Source organism: Dendropsophus ebraccatus, chromosome 4 (genome assembly GCF_027789765.1).
Source record: "Dendropsophus ebraccatus isolate aDenEbr1 chromosome 4, aDenEbr1.pat, whole genome shotgun sequence".
Classification (NCBI taxonomy): domain Eukaryota; kingdom Metazoa; phylum Chordata; class Amphibia; order Anura; family Hylidae; genus Dendropsophus; species Dendropsophus ebraccatus.
Window position 1 is genome coordinate 154,201,469 of NC_091457.1, and position 17,768 is coordinate 154,219,236.

The 17,768-nt window shown below is 43.2% G+C and overlaps 1 protein-coding gene across 5 annotated transcripts in view; it reads left to right on the forward strand.

Moving 5' to 3' along the window:
- DENND1B (DENN domain containing 1B) overlaps window positions 1-17,768 on the forward strand; it is a 142,146-nt gene that overhangs the window by 54,721 nt on the left and 69,657 nt on the right. For 4 of the 5 annotated variants that reach the window (XM_069967504.1, XM_069967506.1, XM_069967507.1 and 1 more), the window contains 5 exons: window positions 3,765-3,834; window positions 7,463-7,543; window positions 11,724-11,783; window positions 14,160-14,213; window positions 15,427-15,537. In XM_069967504.1, coding sequence (XP_069823605.1) covers window positions 3,765-3,834; window positions 7,463-7,543; window positions 11,724-11,783; window positions 14,160-14,213; window positions 15,427-15,537 — 376 coding nt within the window. The remainder of the gene's footprint in view (window positions 1-3,764; window positions 3,835-7,462; window positions 7,544-11,723; window positions 11,784-14,159; window positions 14,214-15,426; window positions 15,538-17,768) is intronic. The other variant, XM_069967505.1, reaches the window with a different exon arrangement.

Below are 17,768 nucleotides of genomic sequence, written 5' to 3' on the forward strand. Positions count from 1 at the left end.
AATCACCTGTACGATTTATTTCTGCAAAAAAAAAAACAAAAAACGACAGTGACACTTTAACCCCTAGACGACCCAGGGCGTATAGTTACGCCATGGAAGTCTGTCCCCAGACGACCTAGGGCGTAACTGTACGCCCTGGGTGTTTCTCCCGCTATGAAGCGCGCTCCGGAGCGGAGCGCGCTTCACAGCAGGTGGGGGCCGGCTGCAATCAGCAGCCGGGACCTCACCGGCAATGACACGCTGCAGCGATCGCGCTGCCGCGTGTCATTAACTCCTTAAACGCTGCGATCGCGCCGCGACCGCGCCGTTTAAGTGTAAGTGACAGGGGGAGTCCCCTGTCACTTACCGATCGGGACCCCCGCAGTGTGACTGCGGGGGTCCCGATCGGTAAAACGGGCCGCCGGAGGTCTCTCACCTGCCTCCGTGCGGTCCGATCGGCGATCTGCTACACTGAGCCTGCACAGGCAGGCTCAATGAGCAGATCGCCGATAACACTGATCAATGCTATGCCTATGGCATAGCATTCATCAGTGTAGAAATCACACTAGTGTATGTAAAAGTCCCCCAAAGGGACTTCAAATGAGTAAAAAAAAAAAAGTTAAAAACACTAACACACTACCCCAAAACCCCTCCCCCAATAAAAGTTGAAATCACCCCCCTTTCCCATTATATAAATAAAACATATAAAAATAAGTAAACAAATGAACATATAATATACCGTAGCGTGCGTAATTGTCCGATCTATGAAAATATAACAAGCGTCATTGCGAACGGTAAACGGCGTACACGAAAAGAGGGGAAAAAGTGCGCGGATTACTGATTTTATGTTACATTATATATAAAAAAAAATTAATAAAAAGTGATCAAAATGTCCGATCTTCACACATATGGTATTAATAAAAACTAGAGATCATGGCGGAAAAAGTGACACCCCATACAGCCCCGTAGGTGAAAAAATAAAACCGTTATAAGCGTCACAATAGGCCCATTTTATTTATAATTAATTGCCAAAAAAAAGGATTTCATTTAAAAAAAATATATATATGACATTAGAGAATCTGTGTAACCTGCATATGGTTGTGTTCGGGCTGACCTATAGAATAATAGTATCATGTCGCTGTTACCATATAGTGCATTACGTAGACACAGGAACCCCCCACACGTTACCATATTGCATTCTTTTTTGCGATTTCACCAATTTATATCTTCATAAATAATATATTTGGAATTCCATCATACATGTTATGGTAAAATGAAAGACGCCATTACAAAGTACAACTATTCCTGTAACAAATAAGCCCTTACATGGCCTTGTAGATAAAAAACTGAAAGTGCTAGAGCTCTTAGAAGGGAAGGAGGGAAAAACGGAAACACTAAGATCAAAATTTGCGCGGTCCACTGGGTCATTTTGGGCGTGGTCCTCAAAGGGTTAACTCCTAGACGACCAAGGGCGTACCAGTACATCCTTTCCTATGAAGCGCGCTCCGCTCCTGAGGTGGGGCAGCTGCAGTGAGCAGCCGAGCACCTCACTGTAATGACAGGCTGCAGCGTGTCATTGCCCCCCTAAGTGTAAGTGACAGGGGGCAGCGTGACTGCGGGGGTCCCGATCGTTGTAATGGACCGCCAGAGGTCTCACCTGCCTCCGTGTGGCCCGATCTGCGATCTTATTATATACATAAAACATATAAAAATAAATAAATTAACATATAGCGTGCGTAATTGTCCGATCTATTAAAATATACCAAGTGTCATCGCGAACAGCGTAAATGAAAAGAGGGAAAAAGGTTCCAGGATTGATGATTTGATGTTTCATTATATAAAAAAAAAAAGTTAATAAAAAGTGATCAAAACGTCCGATCTTCACAAATATGGTATGAATAAAAACTATGCAACTGGATTGTAAGCAGCACAGCTTGGAGCTCCTAAGTCTTGTGGGTGCCAGCTGGATGATCCTGACCTTGGATCCAGAGAATATAAACGAAGAATTCCAACAGCACTTCCCAATATCTTCAAAAACTTTAAACTTTTATTCCATCACTTCGAATCAAACAAGCAAAATAGCGTGGCATAGCAAAATCAAGTGACATTTCTCCCGTCTCACACTGGCATTTTCAAGCTTGGGAACTGCTGTTGGAATTCTTCATTAATAAAAACTAGAGATCATGGAGCAAAATATGACACCCCCGTAGGTGATAAACTAAAACCGTTATAAGCGTCACAATAGGCCCATTTTATTAATAATTAATTGCCAAAAAAAGGATTTCATAAAAAAAATATATATAACATTAGAGAATCTGCGTTGTGTTCGGACTGACCTATAGAGTAATAGTATCATGTCACTTTTACCATATAGTGCATTACATAGACACAGGAAACCCCCAAACGTTACCATATTGCATTCTTTTTTACCATTTCAACAATTTATATCTTCATAAATAATATATTTGGAATTCCGTCATACATGTTATGGTAAAATGAAAGACGCCATTACAAAGGACAACTATTCCTGTAAAAAACAAGCTCTTACATGGCCCTGTAGATAGAAAACTAAAAGTGCTAGAGCTCTTAGAAGGGGAGGAGGGAAAAACGAAAACACAAAAATCTAAATTTGCGCGGACCACTGGGTCATTTTGGGTCTGGTCCTCAAAGGGTTAATGTTCTAGAGCATAAAATTGAAATACGACCCCGGGGCACACATGGACGCACTTCAAACCTTATAGCCTATTCTCCTTCATGGCTGACTATAATCTAGATTATAAATATAGCCAATAAACTCCATTGTTTTGTTTTTTTTTACCACGTGTGCTGGATTCCCTCGTTCTGTTTGGATAATGGTTCCCATTCTCCCACTGACCATGTCCTCTGTGCAGTGTGAATGATTGCCAGAGCCAACTTTCCATACGGCGTGAGCGATAGTATCTACTTTTCTTGTAGTCTGAACATGCACCTCCCATCTCATCATTGGCGCTTGCTGCTGCTTTACCCTACAGCTGCCACTGCAGGAGAAATGCGACCGTCCATATAAATGACCATCCATATACAGATACAGATCAGCTCTTTCTTCTCACTTACTTGTTCTCACTTCTTTCTCCCTTTTTTTTTTTTTTTTTTGACAACCCCTTAAAATGTTTTGGACAGTTCCCAATTTCTGCGCCGGTCTCATCCATAGAAATGTTTCCCCTTTTTTTATTTTTTATTTTCCGATTTTTCTTGTGTAGTTGGCGCAATGAGGTTCTATATTGTGCAGGATATAAATATGTACATACCTATACACCTTGTAAATATTAACCATGAAGGACACGCGTTCCTGGGATGTCTTTGTAGTCATCATTGTGACATCTTACACCACATTACAGAGCAAAGGTTCAGCGTTCAGCTTGTGTGTTATGTACGGCCCTTCACATTGGGATGACCCCAGTGACTGTGGAGCAGGGCAAGCCTAACACGCCATTGAAATGCATGACCTCTCCTGCACTGTGCCGCTCGGTATCAGGGACATAAATCTGCCACACAGAGGAGGGAGATACCCACAGAGGGGACTCGCTATTTTTCATTAGATTGTAGAGAACAATATTCATGTAGTAATATGATAAATGACTCCGCACTGCGGTGAGCAGCATACGGTCTTCTCCGGCAGATTAATCAACCACTGTCTATGGAGCTTGGACTGATTGGACCAGGCTATACGTATGTAAATATGGGGATGTATGCACACTGTTTGTCTTCTTTTATATGGAGTTTTAATAATGTTTTTTTCCCCACAGTTATCTGCCCTGGTTTGAAGTCTACTACAAGCTGTTAAACACGTTGGCTGACTATTTAGTTAAGGAACAGGTAACAGGTCCTTTTTGACATCAATGTCATGTACTTTACCAGTCATTAGAAGTCATTTACCCTGCAAGCCCAGAGCAGAAATGCATTGTGCATATATATAATATATAATATGTGTGCAGACCAGCACAATTAAAAAATCTGTGTGGAATTACAACATACATATTGATCAAGCCACACTGCCCCATGTTCCTCGTGCAGGTATCTGATACACATGGGTCCCTACACTAAGTCCGCACTGTGCCAGTCAGCGACCACCACCCCCGCAGGCATGCACAGTCAGGGAAGGGAGGCCATGGAACGGCCCTGCAACCCCCATGCCACAGGACCAGACCCAAAAATGCCACACCAAAACCCAGCCAGCACCACTGGCGGAGGAAGCTGCCCCCAAACAGCACAAGTCTAGATAAGGTATTGCACTCACCATAGCTATCGAAGATAGAATGGGACACACAGGAGGGATTAAAACCAAGAGCACTCAGGTGTCTCCTAATTGCGGTCATGTGGGTCTCACCAGGAGGAGTGCAAAACACGAAGAAAAGAGAGAAATAAAATACGGTTCAGGGAAGAAAAAGAGTGCTGCACCTCACACCTATGGCTGATACTAGTACCTCTCGGCTGCATAAAAAACATCAGAATTCTGTAATGTGAATACCTCCTGTCTGTCCCATTCTATCTTTGATAGCTATGGTGAGTGCAATACCTTATCCAGACTTGTGCTGTTTGGGGGCAGCTTCCTCCGCCGGTGGTGCTGGCTGGGTTTTGGTGTGGCATTTTTGGGTCTGGCCCTGTCGCAGGGCCGTTCCATGGCCTCCCTTCCCTGACTGTGCATGCCTGCGGGGGTGGTGGTTGCTGACTGGCACAGTGTGGACTTAGTGTAGGGACCCATGTGTTTTAGATACCTGCACGCGGTACATGGGGGAGTGTGGCTTGATCAATTCACATACAGAATTCTGATGTTTTTTATGCAGCCGAGAGGTACTAGTATCAGCCATAGGTGGGAGGTGCAGCACTCTTTTTCTTCCCTGAACCATATATATATATATAACGGACAAGAAGAGAAAATAGCGCTGCACCTCACACCTATGGCTGACACTAATGCTTCTCAGCTACATTTAAAAACCAACTACAGGATGTTGGTATATAATTTGATCAAACCATATTGCCCCATGTACCAGCGTGCAGGTCTCCTGGCTCACATGGGTCCCTACACTAACTTACCACCGTGTCAGTCAGTGACCGCCATCCCCGCAAGGCGTGCACAACCAGGGAAGGGAGGCCATAGAACGGCCCTGCAACCCCACTGTCACAGGACCAATACCCAGAGGCTCCCGTAAATCCCAGCAGGCACCGCCGGCGGAGAAAGCTGTCACCAAACAACACAAGTGTGAACAAGGTTTAAAACACTCACCACACTCCAGCAGGCAGAATGGGAAGGATAGGAGGTCATGTGTGCACAGGTGTCTCCTGCTAATTGCGGCCATGTGGGTCTTACCAGGAGGAGTGCAAACACTGAGAAAAGGGAGAAATGTAAAATACGGACAAGAAGAGAAAATAGCGTTGCACCTCACGCCTATGGCTGATACTAATGCTTCTCAGCTACATTTAAAAACCAACTCCTGGATGTTGGTATATAATTTGATCAAACCATATTGCCCCATGTACCAGCGTGCAGGTCTCCTGGCTCACATGGGTCCCTACACTGTGCACGCCTGGCGAGGGTGGTGGTCACTGACCGACACGGTGCGGACTTAGTGTAGGGGCCCATGTGTATCAGAGACCTGCACGTTGGTTCATGGGGCACTGTGGCTTGATCAATTTACACACAAACTTCAAATGTTTTTTTATATGCAGCTGAGAGGCATTAGTGTCAGCCATAGGTGTGAGGTGCAGCGCTTCTTTTTCTCCTGGATCGTGTATCCTATATGTTGCAATTCCACACTGATTTTATGTGTTGGTCTGCACATATAAATAAAAAAAATAATATATATATATATATATATATATATATATATATATATATATATACACATACACTCACCAGCCACTTTATTAGGTACACCATGCTAGTAACGGGTGGTCTTCTGCTGCTGTAGCCCATCTGCCTCAAAGTTGGATGTACTGTGCGTTCAGAGATGCTCTTCTGCCTACCTTGGTTGTAACGGTTGGCTATTTGAGTCACTGTTGCCTTTCTATCAGCTCGAACCAGTCTGCCCATTCTCCTCTGACCTCTGGCATCAACAAGGCATTTCCGCCCACAGAACTGCCACTCACTGGATGTTTTTTCTTTTTCGGACCATTCTCTGTAAACCCTAGAGATGGTTGTGCGTGAAAATCCCAGTAGATCAGCAGTTTCTGAAATACTCAGACCAGCCCTTCTGGCACCAACAACCATGCCACGTTCAAAGGCACTCAAATCACCTTTCTTCCCCATACTGATGCTCGGTTTGAACTGCAGGAGATTGTCTTGACCATGTCTACATGCCTAAATGCACTGAGTTGCCCCCATCTGATTGGCTGATTAGAAATTAAGTGGTAACGTGCAGTTGGACAGGTATACGTATGTGTGTGTATATATATATATATATATATATATATATATATATATATATATATATATATATATAATATATATATATAAAATTTATGCATGATCTATTATTAAATATAATATTTATATGTATTTATTGATTTACGCATTGAATAAAAGTAACATGGCCCCTCTGCTGCCACCAGTGGCTGTGTCAGGAAGTGCAGAGGTCTCTGCTGGCCTGGTCTTCAGACTCTTCGGTCTGATCCGATGAAAATTCAGTCTAAATGAGCATTCAGTAGAAAGACAGGAGAGATTGGGGGCAAAGTTGTCAGAGAGGCTTTAATGAATTGACACTAAAGGACGTTGATCAGCCCGCTACGTATTATAAACATAAAAGCTGCAGACGCCAAACCCTTTAAATGTTTTAAGGAAAATGAATTACATCCACAAACCACAACCCTTATAGGAATGGCAGCATAAGCAAATTGCACAGCAGAAAAATTCAGTGAAGATATGTTTGCCATGTATGTGCCCTCCCGTAGGAAGACATGTTGTCATAATGCAAACCATTAATCCAAGAGGATCCACAGCCAAACTCACTCAACCTTGTCAGAAATGATCACCTTAGTGTCCTAAAACAGCCGTGTCCTAGAACAATTAAAAAAATTAATTTAAGTTAAAAAAAATATATATTTTTTTTTAGTAACTTTTATTAACTATTTGCATCCTGATCACTAAACTGCATTGCAGTTATACAGAGAGGTATCTTCCTATGTATTGGATGGAGGACACAAAGCTTAAAGGGGTTGTCCAGGATTAGGAAAACAGAGCTACAAGAAACGGCACCACTTTTGTCTTCAGTTTGGGTGTAGTATCGCTGCTGATTTGCTTTAATTTGGAGTTTTTCTAATCCTGGACAACCCCTTTAAATCAGCAGGGCTAATTTTTTTTTCTCTGCACATTTAGATGGAAAGATATTTATTCAACAGTGTCCACATCATGTAATATACTTTTTGTATAACTGGTTTTATCGCATGAAATTATCTGGTCTTTTACCAAAAGTTTTTTTTTTTAAATAACTTTTTTTTCTTAACTTAGGAAAATGACTTGAATGATGTATTGAAGACTCTGTACAATCATCCTGTTCCTGAAGCGCACACTCCTGTGAGTCTGAACCTGGTAAGTCCCACTAGTGTATTCATTCGCGTTAGGTAGAGTTAGACACTTGGTATATCTCAGACAGTGTTCACACCATGATTTGTGCCTCTCGGGTGCGGATACCAGCTTTGGCTCACCTGAAGTGCTGCAAGTCTTGCTAAAGCTTGGATACACTCACAACATGACCCTAATGTAGTCACATGAAGTCAATGGAGTCAGTGTCGATCCAAGCACAGATATGTTGGCATGTCATTTGGACAGTCTTCCGTGCATATACCTGCCTTTAGAGGCACAAACTGTGGTGTGAACGAGCCCTTACAGAATAGAAGACTACATGCATGCAGTATCACTATTAGAGGATTAGTATTTGTTCATGTGTCATACCTTCATAGAATCTACTGTGCCTTGGGGTTTATGGATTTGATCAAATCCTGAGAAATGATGAAATGACCGCACTGTTCCAGCATTTCCCTAGGGAATTGATCAAATCTCCGACCCCTTTCAGGGAGATGATGGAATGAACTCTATTGTTTCCCCCTGCGACATAGAATTTGCTTACCTTATCGCCTCTCTGCTCCCCCTAGCCTGCCCGCTCTGCTCCCCGTCCCCCTTCAATGCCTCTCTGCTCCCCGTTCCGCTCATTTCCCCTGCTACATGCCTCCTGCTCCCCTGGCCTGTCCGCTCTGCTCCCTTTCTGCCCCAACGCCGTATACCTGCCGGAAGTTGCGCCGCTCTGCTCCCCGTCCGCCCCGCCCTGCGACATGCCTCATGCTCCCCTGGCCTGTCCGCTCTGCTCCCCGTCCGCCCCAACGCTGTATGCCTGCTGAGAGGTGTGCTGCTCTGCTCCCCGTCCGCCGCGACATGCCTACTGCTCCCCTGGCCTGTCCACTCTGCTCCCCGTCCGCCCCAACGCTGTATGCCTGCTGAGAGGTGTGCCGCTCTGCTCCCCATCCGCCCCCAGTCCTGTCCACCCCGACGCTATATGCCTGCCGGGGAGGCATGCCGCTCTGCTCCCCATCCGGCCCAAGTCCTGTCCACCCCGACGCTATATGCCTGCCGGGGAGGCATGCCGCTCTGCTCCCCATCCGCCTCCGCCGCTATATGCCTGCCGGGGAGGTGTGCCACTCTGCTCCCCATCCGCCTCCGCTGCCAAACGTACAGTCGGGCGACTCCTTGAACAATCATTCTGTCATTTCCCTAAAAGGTGTCAGTGATTTGATCAAATCCCTAGGGAAATGATGGAACGGCGTGTTCATTCCATCATTTCCCAGGATTTGATCAAATCCCTGGATTCTATCATTTTACTGCAACAGATATATGTGTAAGCATCATGTAGACTTATCTGGATTGCACCCACTTTGCACCTTAATGTTGTGGCACGGTCTTTGCTGGCAACTACATCTGTACCCATACAACACAGTCACCAGGTAGCAGGTAGCCTGTGTATACTGGGTGCCCAGCACAGGTCTGTGAGGCTGGCTCGGCCACCTCTATTTTCAGCTTTTGCTCAGATTTCACTTTAAACAAATTCAGAAACAAAATGAGAATCTCTTCCAACGTTTTCCAAGAAGTAGAAGTCAGATTTGTCACTGAAACCCACATGCGTGTTCTCTATACATGGCGGTGTGCTGTGGTAGAGATGTAACTAGCACAGTGAACCATATAAGGGAAACACTGCACTAGTTATCTAGGTATAATGAAGTACATGTTGTTCTGTAACTGTTTTTTTTTTTTTTGTTTATTTTTGTGCAGAAATCAATAGTTCAGGCAATTTTAAGAAACTTTGTAATTAGATTTATTAGGCAAATATGCCATTATCTGCATTCAAAAAGACTTTCCCCTGGTCCCCCTCCCCCTCCCTCCTCTCTCTCATTCACTGCTCATTATCAGGAAATCTCGACTGTTTTACATCAGTCAAGCCCTGTCTGTTCTATGGAGGAGGGAGATTAGTCGCCAGCAGAGAATAAAAGATTACACAGTGGGAGCTGTGTGAAAGCCAGTATTCAGAGGTCAGAGAGGTCAGTGCTGACTTCAGAGGAGATAGCCCGGTGATGTAGCTGTAAATTAACTCTTTGTTGTCCTCTTTTGGTGCCTCATCTCCCTCCACCCCTCCCCTCTCCATAAACAACCATGAAGACAGGGGGGGAGAGTTTCAAACTGCTTTTTCATGATAAAAATGCATTTATCGACTAATAAACCCAATTACAAAGTTTCTTCAAATCGCCTGTACTATTGATTTCTGCAAAATAATTAAACAGGTGACACTTTTTGGTTATGCATGAAAATATTAACATTCAGTATTGGGGATTCAGCAAATGAAGGTCATTTAGTGTGTGACCACTTTCCAGTAATACCTGCTGTATCCTATCATATTATGGTTACCTTTGCGGACACCCATACACTATTCATAGTTTACTTGTGGTGAATGAAGATCTGCCCTGGTCATGTAATGATAAGAGATGAGCATGCCCGAGTCCGATCGTACTGCATTGGAATACAGGTGGCTTAAAAAGTTGGATGCAGCCCTAGGGAGTCCAGGAAAACATAGATACCGCCTAAGGACTGCATGCAACTTTTTTAGCCACCAGTAATCAAGTGCCGAGACACCTGTGTTCCCATGGTGCACAATTCTTTAAAACATTACTATTAGAGTTAAGTGCGACTGGAGCATGCTCAAGTCCGCTCACACAACATTTGATAACCGGTGGCTGATGAAGTTGGATGCAGCCCGAGCGAGTCCTGGAAAACTTCAATACAGCCATAGGCCAACTGACAGCCACTGGTTTTCAAATGTCAAGTGAGCTACTAGTAACTATAATGTAAAAACCTTTGAAGTGTCATAGACACATGTCAAAAGTTTTGGGTCAGTCTGTCTGAGATTTCTAACAAACACTAAAACAAGTGGGGAGAGAAGAGCTTGGCTACGTGCTTCTGTCTCCTCTGTGCAGTAGACAGATTCTCTAGAACAGTGTTTCCCAACTCCAGTCCTCATCGCCCACCAACAGGTCATGTTTTGAGCATTTCACAGGTGATCTAATTATTCTTAGTGCATTAGTTGTTGCATATCCTCAAAATGATCTGTTCTTGAGGACTGGAGTCTGCACTGCTTTAGAAGAATATTAAGGGAAAAGTCCAGCGAAAAATTTTATTATTGTTTTGCCCCCCAAAAGTTATACAAGTCACCAATATACACTTATAAGGGTAAATGCACATAAAGTGCTTTTTTCCCTGCACTTACTACTGCATCAAGGCTTCACTTCCTGGATAACAGGGTGATGTCACTTCCTGGATAACATGGTGATGTCACTTCCTGGATAACATGGATGTCACTTCCTGGATAACATGGTGATATCACTTCCAGGATAACATGGTGATGTCACGTCCCGACTCCCAGAGCTGTGTGGGCTGTGGCTGCTGGAGAGGATGATGGCAGGGGGATGCTCAGTGTCCCTCCAGTGCCCTGTGTCCCTCAGTGTCCTCCTGCCATTATCCTCTCCAGCAGCCACAGCCTGCACAGCTCTGGGAGTCGGGTCGTGACATCACCATTTTATCCAGGAAGTGATGTCACCATTTTATCCAGGAGGTGACATCACCATGTTATCCAGGAGGTGACATCACCATGTTATCCAGGAGGTGACATCACCATGTTATCCAGGAGGTGACATCACCATGTTATCCAGGAGGTGACATCACCATGTTATCCAGGAGGTGACATCACCATGTTATCCAGGAGGTGACATCACCATGTTATCCAGGAGGTGACATCACCATGTTATCCAGGAGGTGACATCACCATGTTATCCAGGAGGTGACATCACCATGTTATCCAGATAGTGACATCACCATGTTATCCAGGAAGTGAAGCCTTGATGCAGTAGTAAGTGCAGGGAAAAAGCACTTTATAAGCATTTCCCGTAATAAGTGTATATTGGGGATTTGTATAACCTTTGGGGGGCAATACAATACTTTCATAAAAATTTTGCCAGACTTCTCCTTTAAGCCTGTGTCTTGCAGTGGTGAGATTAACTGGAAGAGAATCGCTTAGCCGAGCACTTCTCCCCACTTCTAGCAATTGGGAGGGGGTATTGGCACCCAGACCCTAACAGATCTAAACTTTTTGTATATTTATAGAGCTGTAGATTTACATCACTAGTTTTAGACTGTAGAGACTTGCTAATGGCTGCCATTTCTTATTTACAAGAATCCACTAGAGTTTATATCCAGGGAACCTCTTTTAAAAACTCAGTCCGCCCCTGAGCTGGTAAGTCACCGGTCTGAAGAAGAAAACCCTTTCCATTCCTATAAATGAGGGTAAATTCTGATACCAATCCTGTCCCTTTCCTACAGACACTTCCTGCATTTCACTTCATCATGATCAGTAGAGGAATCCACTAACTGTGACCTGGAGGAAATGATCAATTCTTTCTCTGATAAATGATTATAGAAATAATTTTTGCTGATTCTTTTATTTTGCTCTTTTTCCCCCCAATATCTCTACGTCTCTGACTGGAACTATTGGCAGTAAAATGTGTGCCTTCATACTGTTTCATTGTGAAAGACAACGGAAATCCAAATTTCCTTCTGTGTTGGGCCTGAGTAGTATTATTATTATTATTATTATTATTATTATTATTATTATAATTATAATTATTATTATTATTGTTATTATTATTGTTATTATTATTGTTAGTAATATTATTATTGTTGTTGTTGATAATAACAACAGCAACAATTATAATAACAACAGTAATAACTATATTAATAATAATAATATTATTATTGTTATTAGGGATGAGTGAATCGCTGATCTAAACAAAGCGAATCGCTTTATTCAATCTGTGCTCCGCTCATCAAACAGACTGCCTTTCTGTGCTGCTCCGCTCCCTGCCACTCCACCTAAGCTAGATCCAACCTGCACAGGACAACCCCCATTCTTGTTCCTACAGGGGGGATGTGACCTTATGGTGTTGAACTCTGAGATTATTGATGTCACTACCTAATGTGTATTTATTGACATCATAGTTCTACATAGCGACACCTGCATAATCTGATGCTGATCCCAGTCTGTGTCTCCCATTTCTCCTCCTTCTCCCCTCTCACAGCATGCAGCCTCGTACACACATAGAAAGGAACTGCATCTGCCCCCTTCTAATTGTTAATATATTCACTGCATCCTTATATAACTATTAACAGTAATGCTGCGTGTTGTGTTCACGTTTTACTGGTTTCCTTTTTTCCTGTATACAGTAAAAATATACAGTAGTGCCTTGGATTACGAGCATAATTCGTTCCGGGACCGTGCTTGTAATCCAAATAAACTCTTAAACCAAAGCAAATTTTCCCATAAGAAATCACTGATATTGGCTCCACACCCCAAAAATAGTTATTCTTTATTCTGAATAACATGATGAAACAAAAAATGAGAAGGTCTGTGTGGTCACATGACAGCAATGGGGAAGGGGGAAGTGTTCAGCATGGACCAATCAGGACATGAGAATCACAGAGCTATGCAGGAGGACAGTGACAGAAACCTTTCAATACAGCAGTGTGAATGGCTGAGTGTGAGTGCAGGCACATTATAGCAGCAGTGTGTATAGCTGAGTGTAAGTGCAGACACATATATCAGCAGTGTGTTTAGCTGAGTGTAAGTGCAGACTTTTACAGAAATTACAGAAATGAGGAGATTACCTCCACGGTCCTGTCCCCTGATGCAAGCCCCAGCCTGAAGTGGATTTGCAATGATTTGGGAGATGAGGGAGACTTCCTGGGTCAGAACAGAGCTGTAGACCCCGCTATACAGACCATCTAAAATAGTCTGAATTTTTTTGCCCAGTAGCCCACACTTTTCCTGAGCTTATAGTAAATAGAGTGACACTTTCGGTTCTGTAGAGATCACTTCTCTGCAGTCATCACAGGATTACAGTAAAAGAAATCTCCTGCAGTACAGGATCACATGATGGATAGAGATTATTGCAACTTGAGCGTACTCGGGGCTGTACAAACCAGTGTGTGCAGTATTTTATTTCCGGTAGCGGAAGAAGTTGGATGCTGCCTGGAAAACATGGATACAACCATAGACCATAAACTATATCCATGTTTTCCTGGACTCCCTTGGGCTGCAGCCAACTTCTTTGGACATCGGTAATCAAATTAAAAAAAAAATCAGGAATCAGAAATAAAAAGAATACATCTGAGCATTTTTGACAATTAGGGGAAAAAAAACAGTAAAGATATAGGTTATGTATTCTCGTCAAGAATGCATTGCTGTATTTGCCTTTCAGTTCAGTTCTTTAGTTCCCAATAGAAAACATCTGGTGCTGCGGAAAAATTGGGGTATTAGTTAATTTTATATAAAAAAAAATTTCACATAAAACTGTAAATTGTGCTAAAAGTCATATGTTGCGTGTTACTGTATGAAGAGCACACATTAGAGCCGCTCCTATCAACGTAGTCTATCCTGCACACTCTCTCCTTCTCATTGAGATTGCTACTCTGTCATTTGCTGTTGAAATCACATACCAAACAACTAATGAATCCTATTATTCCCCCGTCCCTGCACCAAATACCAACTAAGATTCTTATTAAATCCTCATTAACCTGTGTTGTCTTTTTCTCCGACCTCCTCCCTCCGGCCCAGCACTCGTTCTTCATTACTCCTGACGTAACCGGACTGCCGACAATCCCTGAAAGTGTATGTATCTAATTGGGTTTTAACCACTTGTCTGTTTTCCTTGAACAAGCCTGTTTACTTGTTAACTTAATCACTTTGTGCGTTCTGTTTTACATTAGAGAGCGCCGTACATGAAACCCAGTAATACGAATCCAATTATTCATCTTTATTCCATCATAAGAGCTGTGCTTTTTGGAGGCACAAAATAATTCCATAAAATACGCAGACAGCTATTAGTTTTAAACGGGACAACTTTAGCAAGAGTTTTTAGTTGTATTTTAGTGCTTTACTAGAGGGTTTCCACGACTTTATATTAATGGATCTCCAATGATCAGATATCCTAAAGCCCCCTTCACAATTCTGTGGCCGCTTTTACGGTCAGGGAGGCTTTAGGAATCAGTGCAGTACTCACTCGTATGCTTGCGCTGGCCCGGGCTGCCAAGCAAAACATCTGGAATTCTGGACAGTTTTCGGATGCGCATCTGGAGCTGTCCTGAATTCTGGATAATGCCATAGGGTTCTAAGATAGGCCATCTAAAATAACAGTCCTAGAAGACCACTTTTTAATGGGGGTTATCACTATGTAAAAAAAATACCTTTTAGGAAGGTGCCCCCCCCCCCAAGTGCATAGTATATAAGAACACCTAACTTCCTTTAATGAACCAATTATAGAAAGTCTATAGAACACATTTTTTGACAGAATCATCTTGGTCATCTAATCACAACCATCAAGGTGGTCATACACCATCACTGGCTTGCTACTGCTACTCCCGACCTTCCCATTCACTTGTTCTCAGTTGGGAGATGTGTATGGCCACTTTTAGGGTTGTCACACAGCATTTGCGTACATTGGCTGGTGGAGTAGTGAAGTGGAAACAACACAAGGGGGAATTGATTTAGTAGACTACATGTCTGGGGTGCACACCTGGAGTTTCTACAGAAGGCTGCAGTGTACCCCGCTGTGTAGGCTTGTAGTGGGATGTGTCAGACTTCCATTGTTAAATCCTATATCATGCAACATTTGTTGTTTTACTGTGTCCTACCGGTTACCCATGGCAACAGACTACAAATACTCAGTGTAGTCAGATCTTGATCAGAAACAATGTAACTTATTACTATACTATATTCCATTAGATTCTTTATGTTAGGGCCTCTTTTATGTAATGTTAATGTTTGGCTGGCAAATGCATGGTATAGAAAGTAACTATCCCTTTACTACGTTTTCTGCAAACAGAGGAATCTGACGGAATATTTTGTGGCGGTGGATGTAAATAACATGCTGCAGATATATGCCAGCATGCTACACGAGCGCAGAATTATCTTCACCTCAAGAAAACTAAGCACGGTAAGTACAAAAATGACTGGATCAGAAGTGTCCGTAAGCGATGGACGTATAGGATTGTTTGATATGATCATTGTGCTTACAACAGACACGTATATATATTTTATATATTCTTGCATCTTAGGCGGTTCATAAAACATGACATGAGAAGTAATCTCTTTTGCAGCAGTCACCTGCATACTGAAAGCGGCCATACTATCTATGCGTATCTATGAGCAGATCCCGCTAAATGTAACTAGATCCACCACCAGTCTTATATGTATGAAGCCCCCACAGTCTCCTAGTAATCTCTTATTGGTGAAAGCAAGCACATGTATCTGTGGGTTGGAAGAAACTGCAGAAACTTAAATTTTTTTGCTATGGGGCCAGTGAATCCTTGCTACGCCCCTGCCTCCCCGGTAGGTGTTGGCACGTATATTCACCATAGCTGATCAGTGTCCCACGGCACGGCTTCACTCTGGTCCCGCGGCAACGTTCAAATCCGGCTCACGCTAGCCTCTGCTGTGACTCCTCTTCTGTGTCCTGTGATTGAATGCTGGAAGTCACGCGCTTCCATAGATAATGCATAGATAATGATAAAGCGTGTGAGTTCCAGTGTACAATCACAGGAGACGGAAGAGGAGTCACAGCAGAGGCTAGCGTGAGCGTGCGCCTGATGTGAATGATGTCGCGGGACCGAAACGAAGCGGGACCAAAACGAAGACGCGCCGTGGGACACCGATCATCTTCAGTGAGTATACGTGCCAGCGCCTACCGGGGGGGGGGGGGGGGGGCAATAATTTTTTGTGAACTGCTTATTTAACATTAGCCGAGCTCATCAGTTTTAGCAAGAATGATCAACCCCCAATATGCTTTAGTTGTTTGGTGATATGTTTGACAGTTGTCAGGGGGGTGGGGGTGGAATAACACACATTTGTCGTACCTGATCATTTAACCGGTCCGATGCTTTACCACACTGATCCTTTACCTTGCCCAATTCGTTGTTTATAAGGAAGTTAATCAGATTGCAGCAGGTTATTCCCCTTTGCCCTTCTAAGAGCACACTGATGTCCGTCATATATGTGTATGTGGGACAGTCGGGAGAAACAAACACTTTCTCTGCTGATAGCCATTGCAGTAGTAGGCTGCCTTAATATTTCTTATTTTTTTCAAGCTTTCCCTACATTATATAGTAAAGGTGAAACTACTTAGGCAGTCATACAGATCCAGAAGGGGTAGCTTTTGGAGATCCTTTTATTAGCGATCCCTTCGGAATGACATGTGTAGCCTTTATCCGTCAGTAGACTGTGCACTTACACAGCCTTTCAGTGTCATTCATCCCTCCATCCACCTGCTCACTTCATTTCTTTCTGTAATAGAAAAGGTCCGGCCGTAACACTGACTTCTAGCATCTGGGTTTTAAATACATTAAGTCAAGTTAATTATTTTTTTTTTTCATCGTCCTGTTGATCAAGAGTCTATTATTTCATTGGTTCCATGAACGTCTCGAGCGGCGTAATGAGTTTTCTGATTATTCACACATGCAGAAGCATAAAACTCTATGAAGAGGCTCTGACAATGGTGTCTGCGGTCACCCGGGTGCACAGAGATGCTCCTTTGTCAACACAAGAGGGTTCTCTCTTAGAGTGCATTCTCCTCGCGGTTTCAGTCTTCCTTCACCTAGACATTAGCACACAATGGGTTTCTCTTGTTGTGATTATTTGACTTTTCTCTTTGTTATTCTTTAATCCCACTCGTATGACTGCAAATGGGGGGGGGGGGTGCTCAATCCACATATGAATACACAACCCTAGGACCCCCATACACCCAATGGAGGCCAAAAGAGAGTCCTTTTCACCTCAATCAGGCCAAGATCTGTCTGTATAACTTGCCTTGGCTCATAAAGTATCAAAACTACACTGGTGTTTTTTTCCATAACATTTTTTTTTAAAACCACCCTCATAATGTAAGGGACTTAACTTACCCATATGCTCCAAAAATATCATATTACAAGCTAAAGCCAACCTTAATCCAAAAAAACAATGTTGACAGATGGTCCTCGTGCTCATCCGAGGACCTGCCTTCAGTGAGGAGTGTTGATGCCTGTGCGTAGAAACGTGGGATTCCAAGAGTGAGCACTGATTTTTCAGTGAAGTATAGGCAAGGGAGCAATTGGTTAGGATTTCTATCACTTTACAAGTCTATTTTTGGGCGTTATGCCACCTGTAGGTGGGTTCTTGTATCTTACAACATTT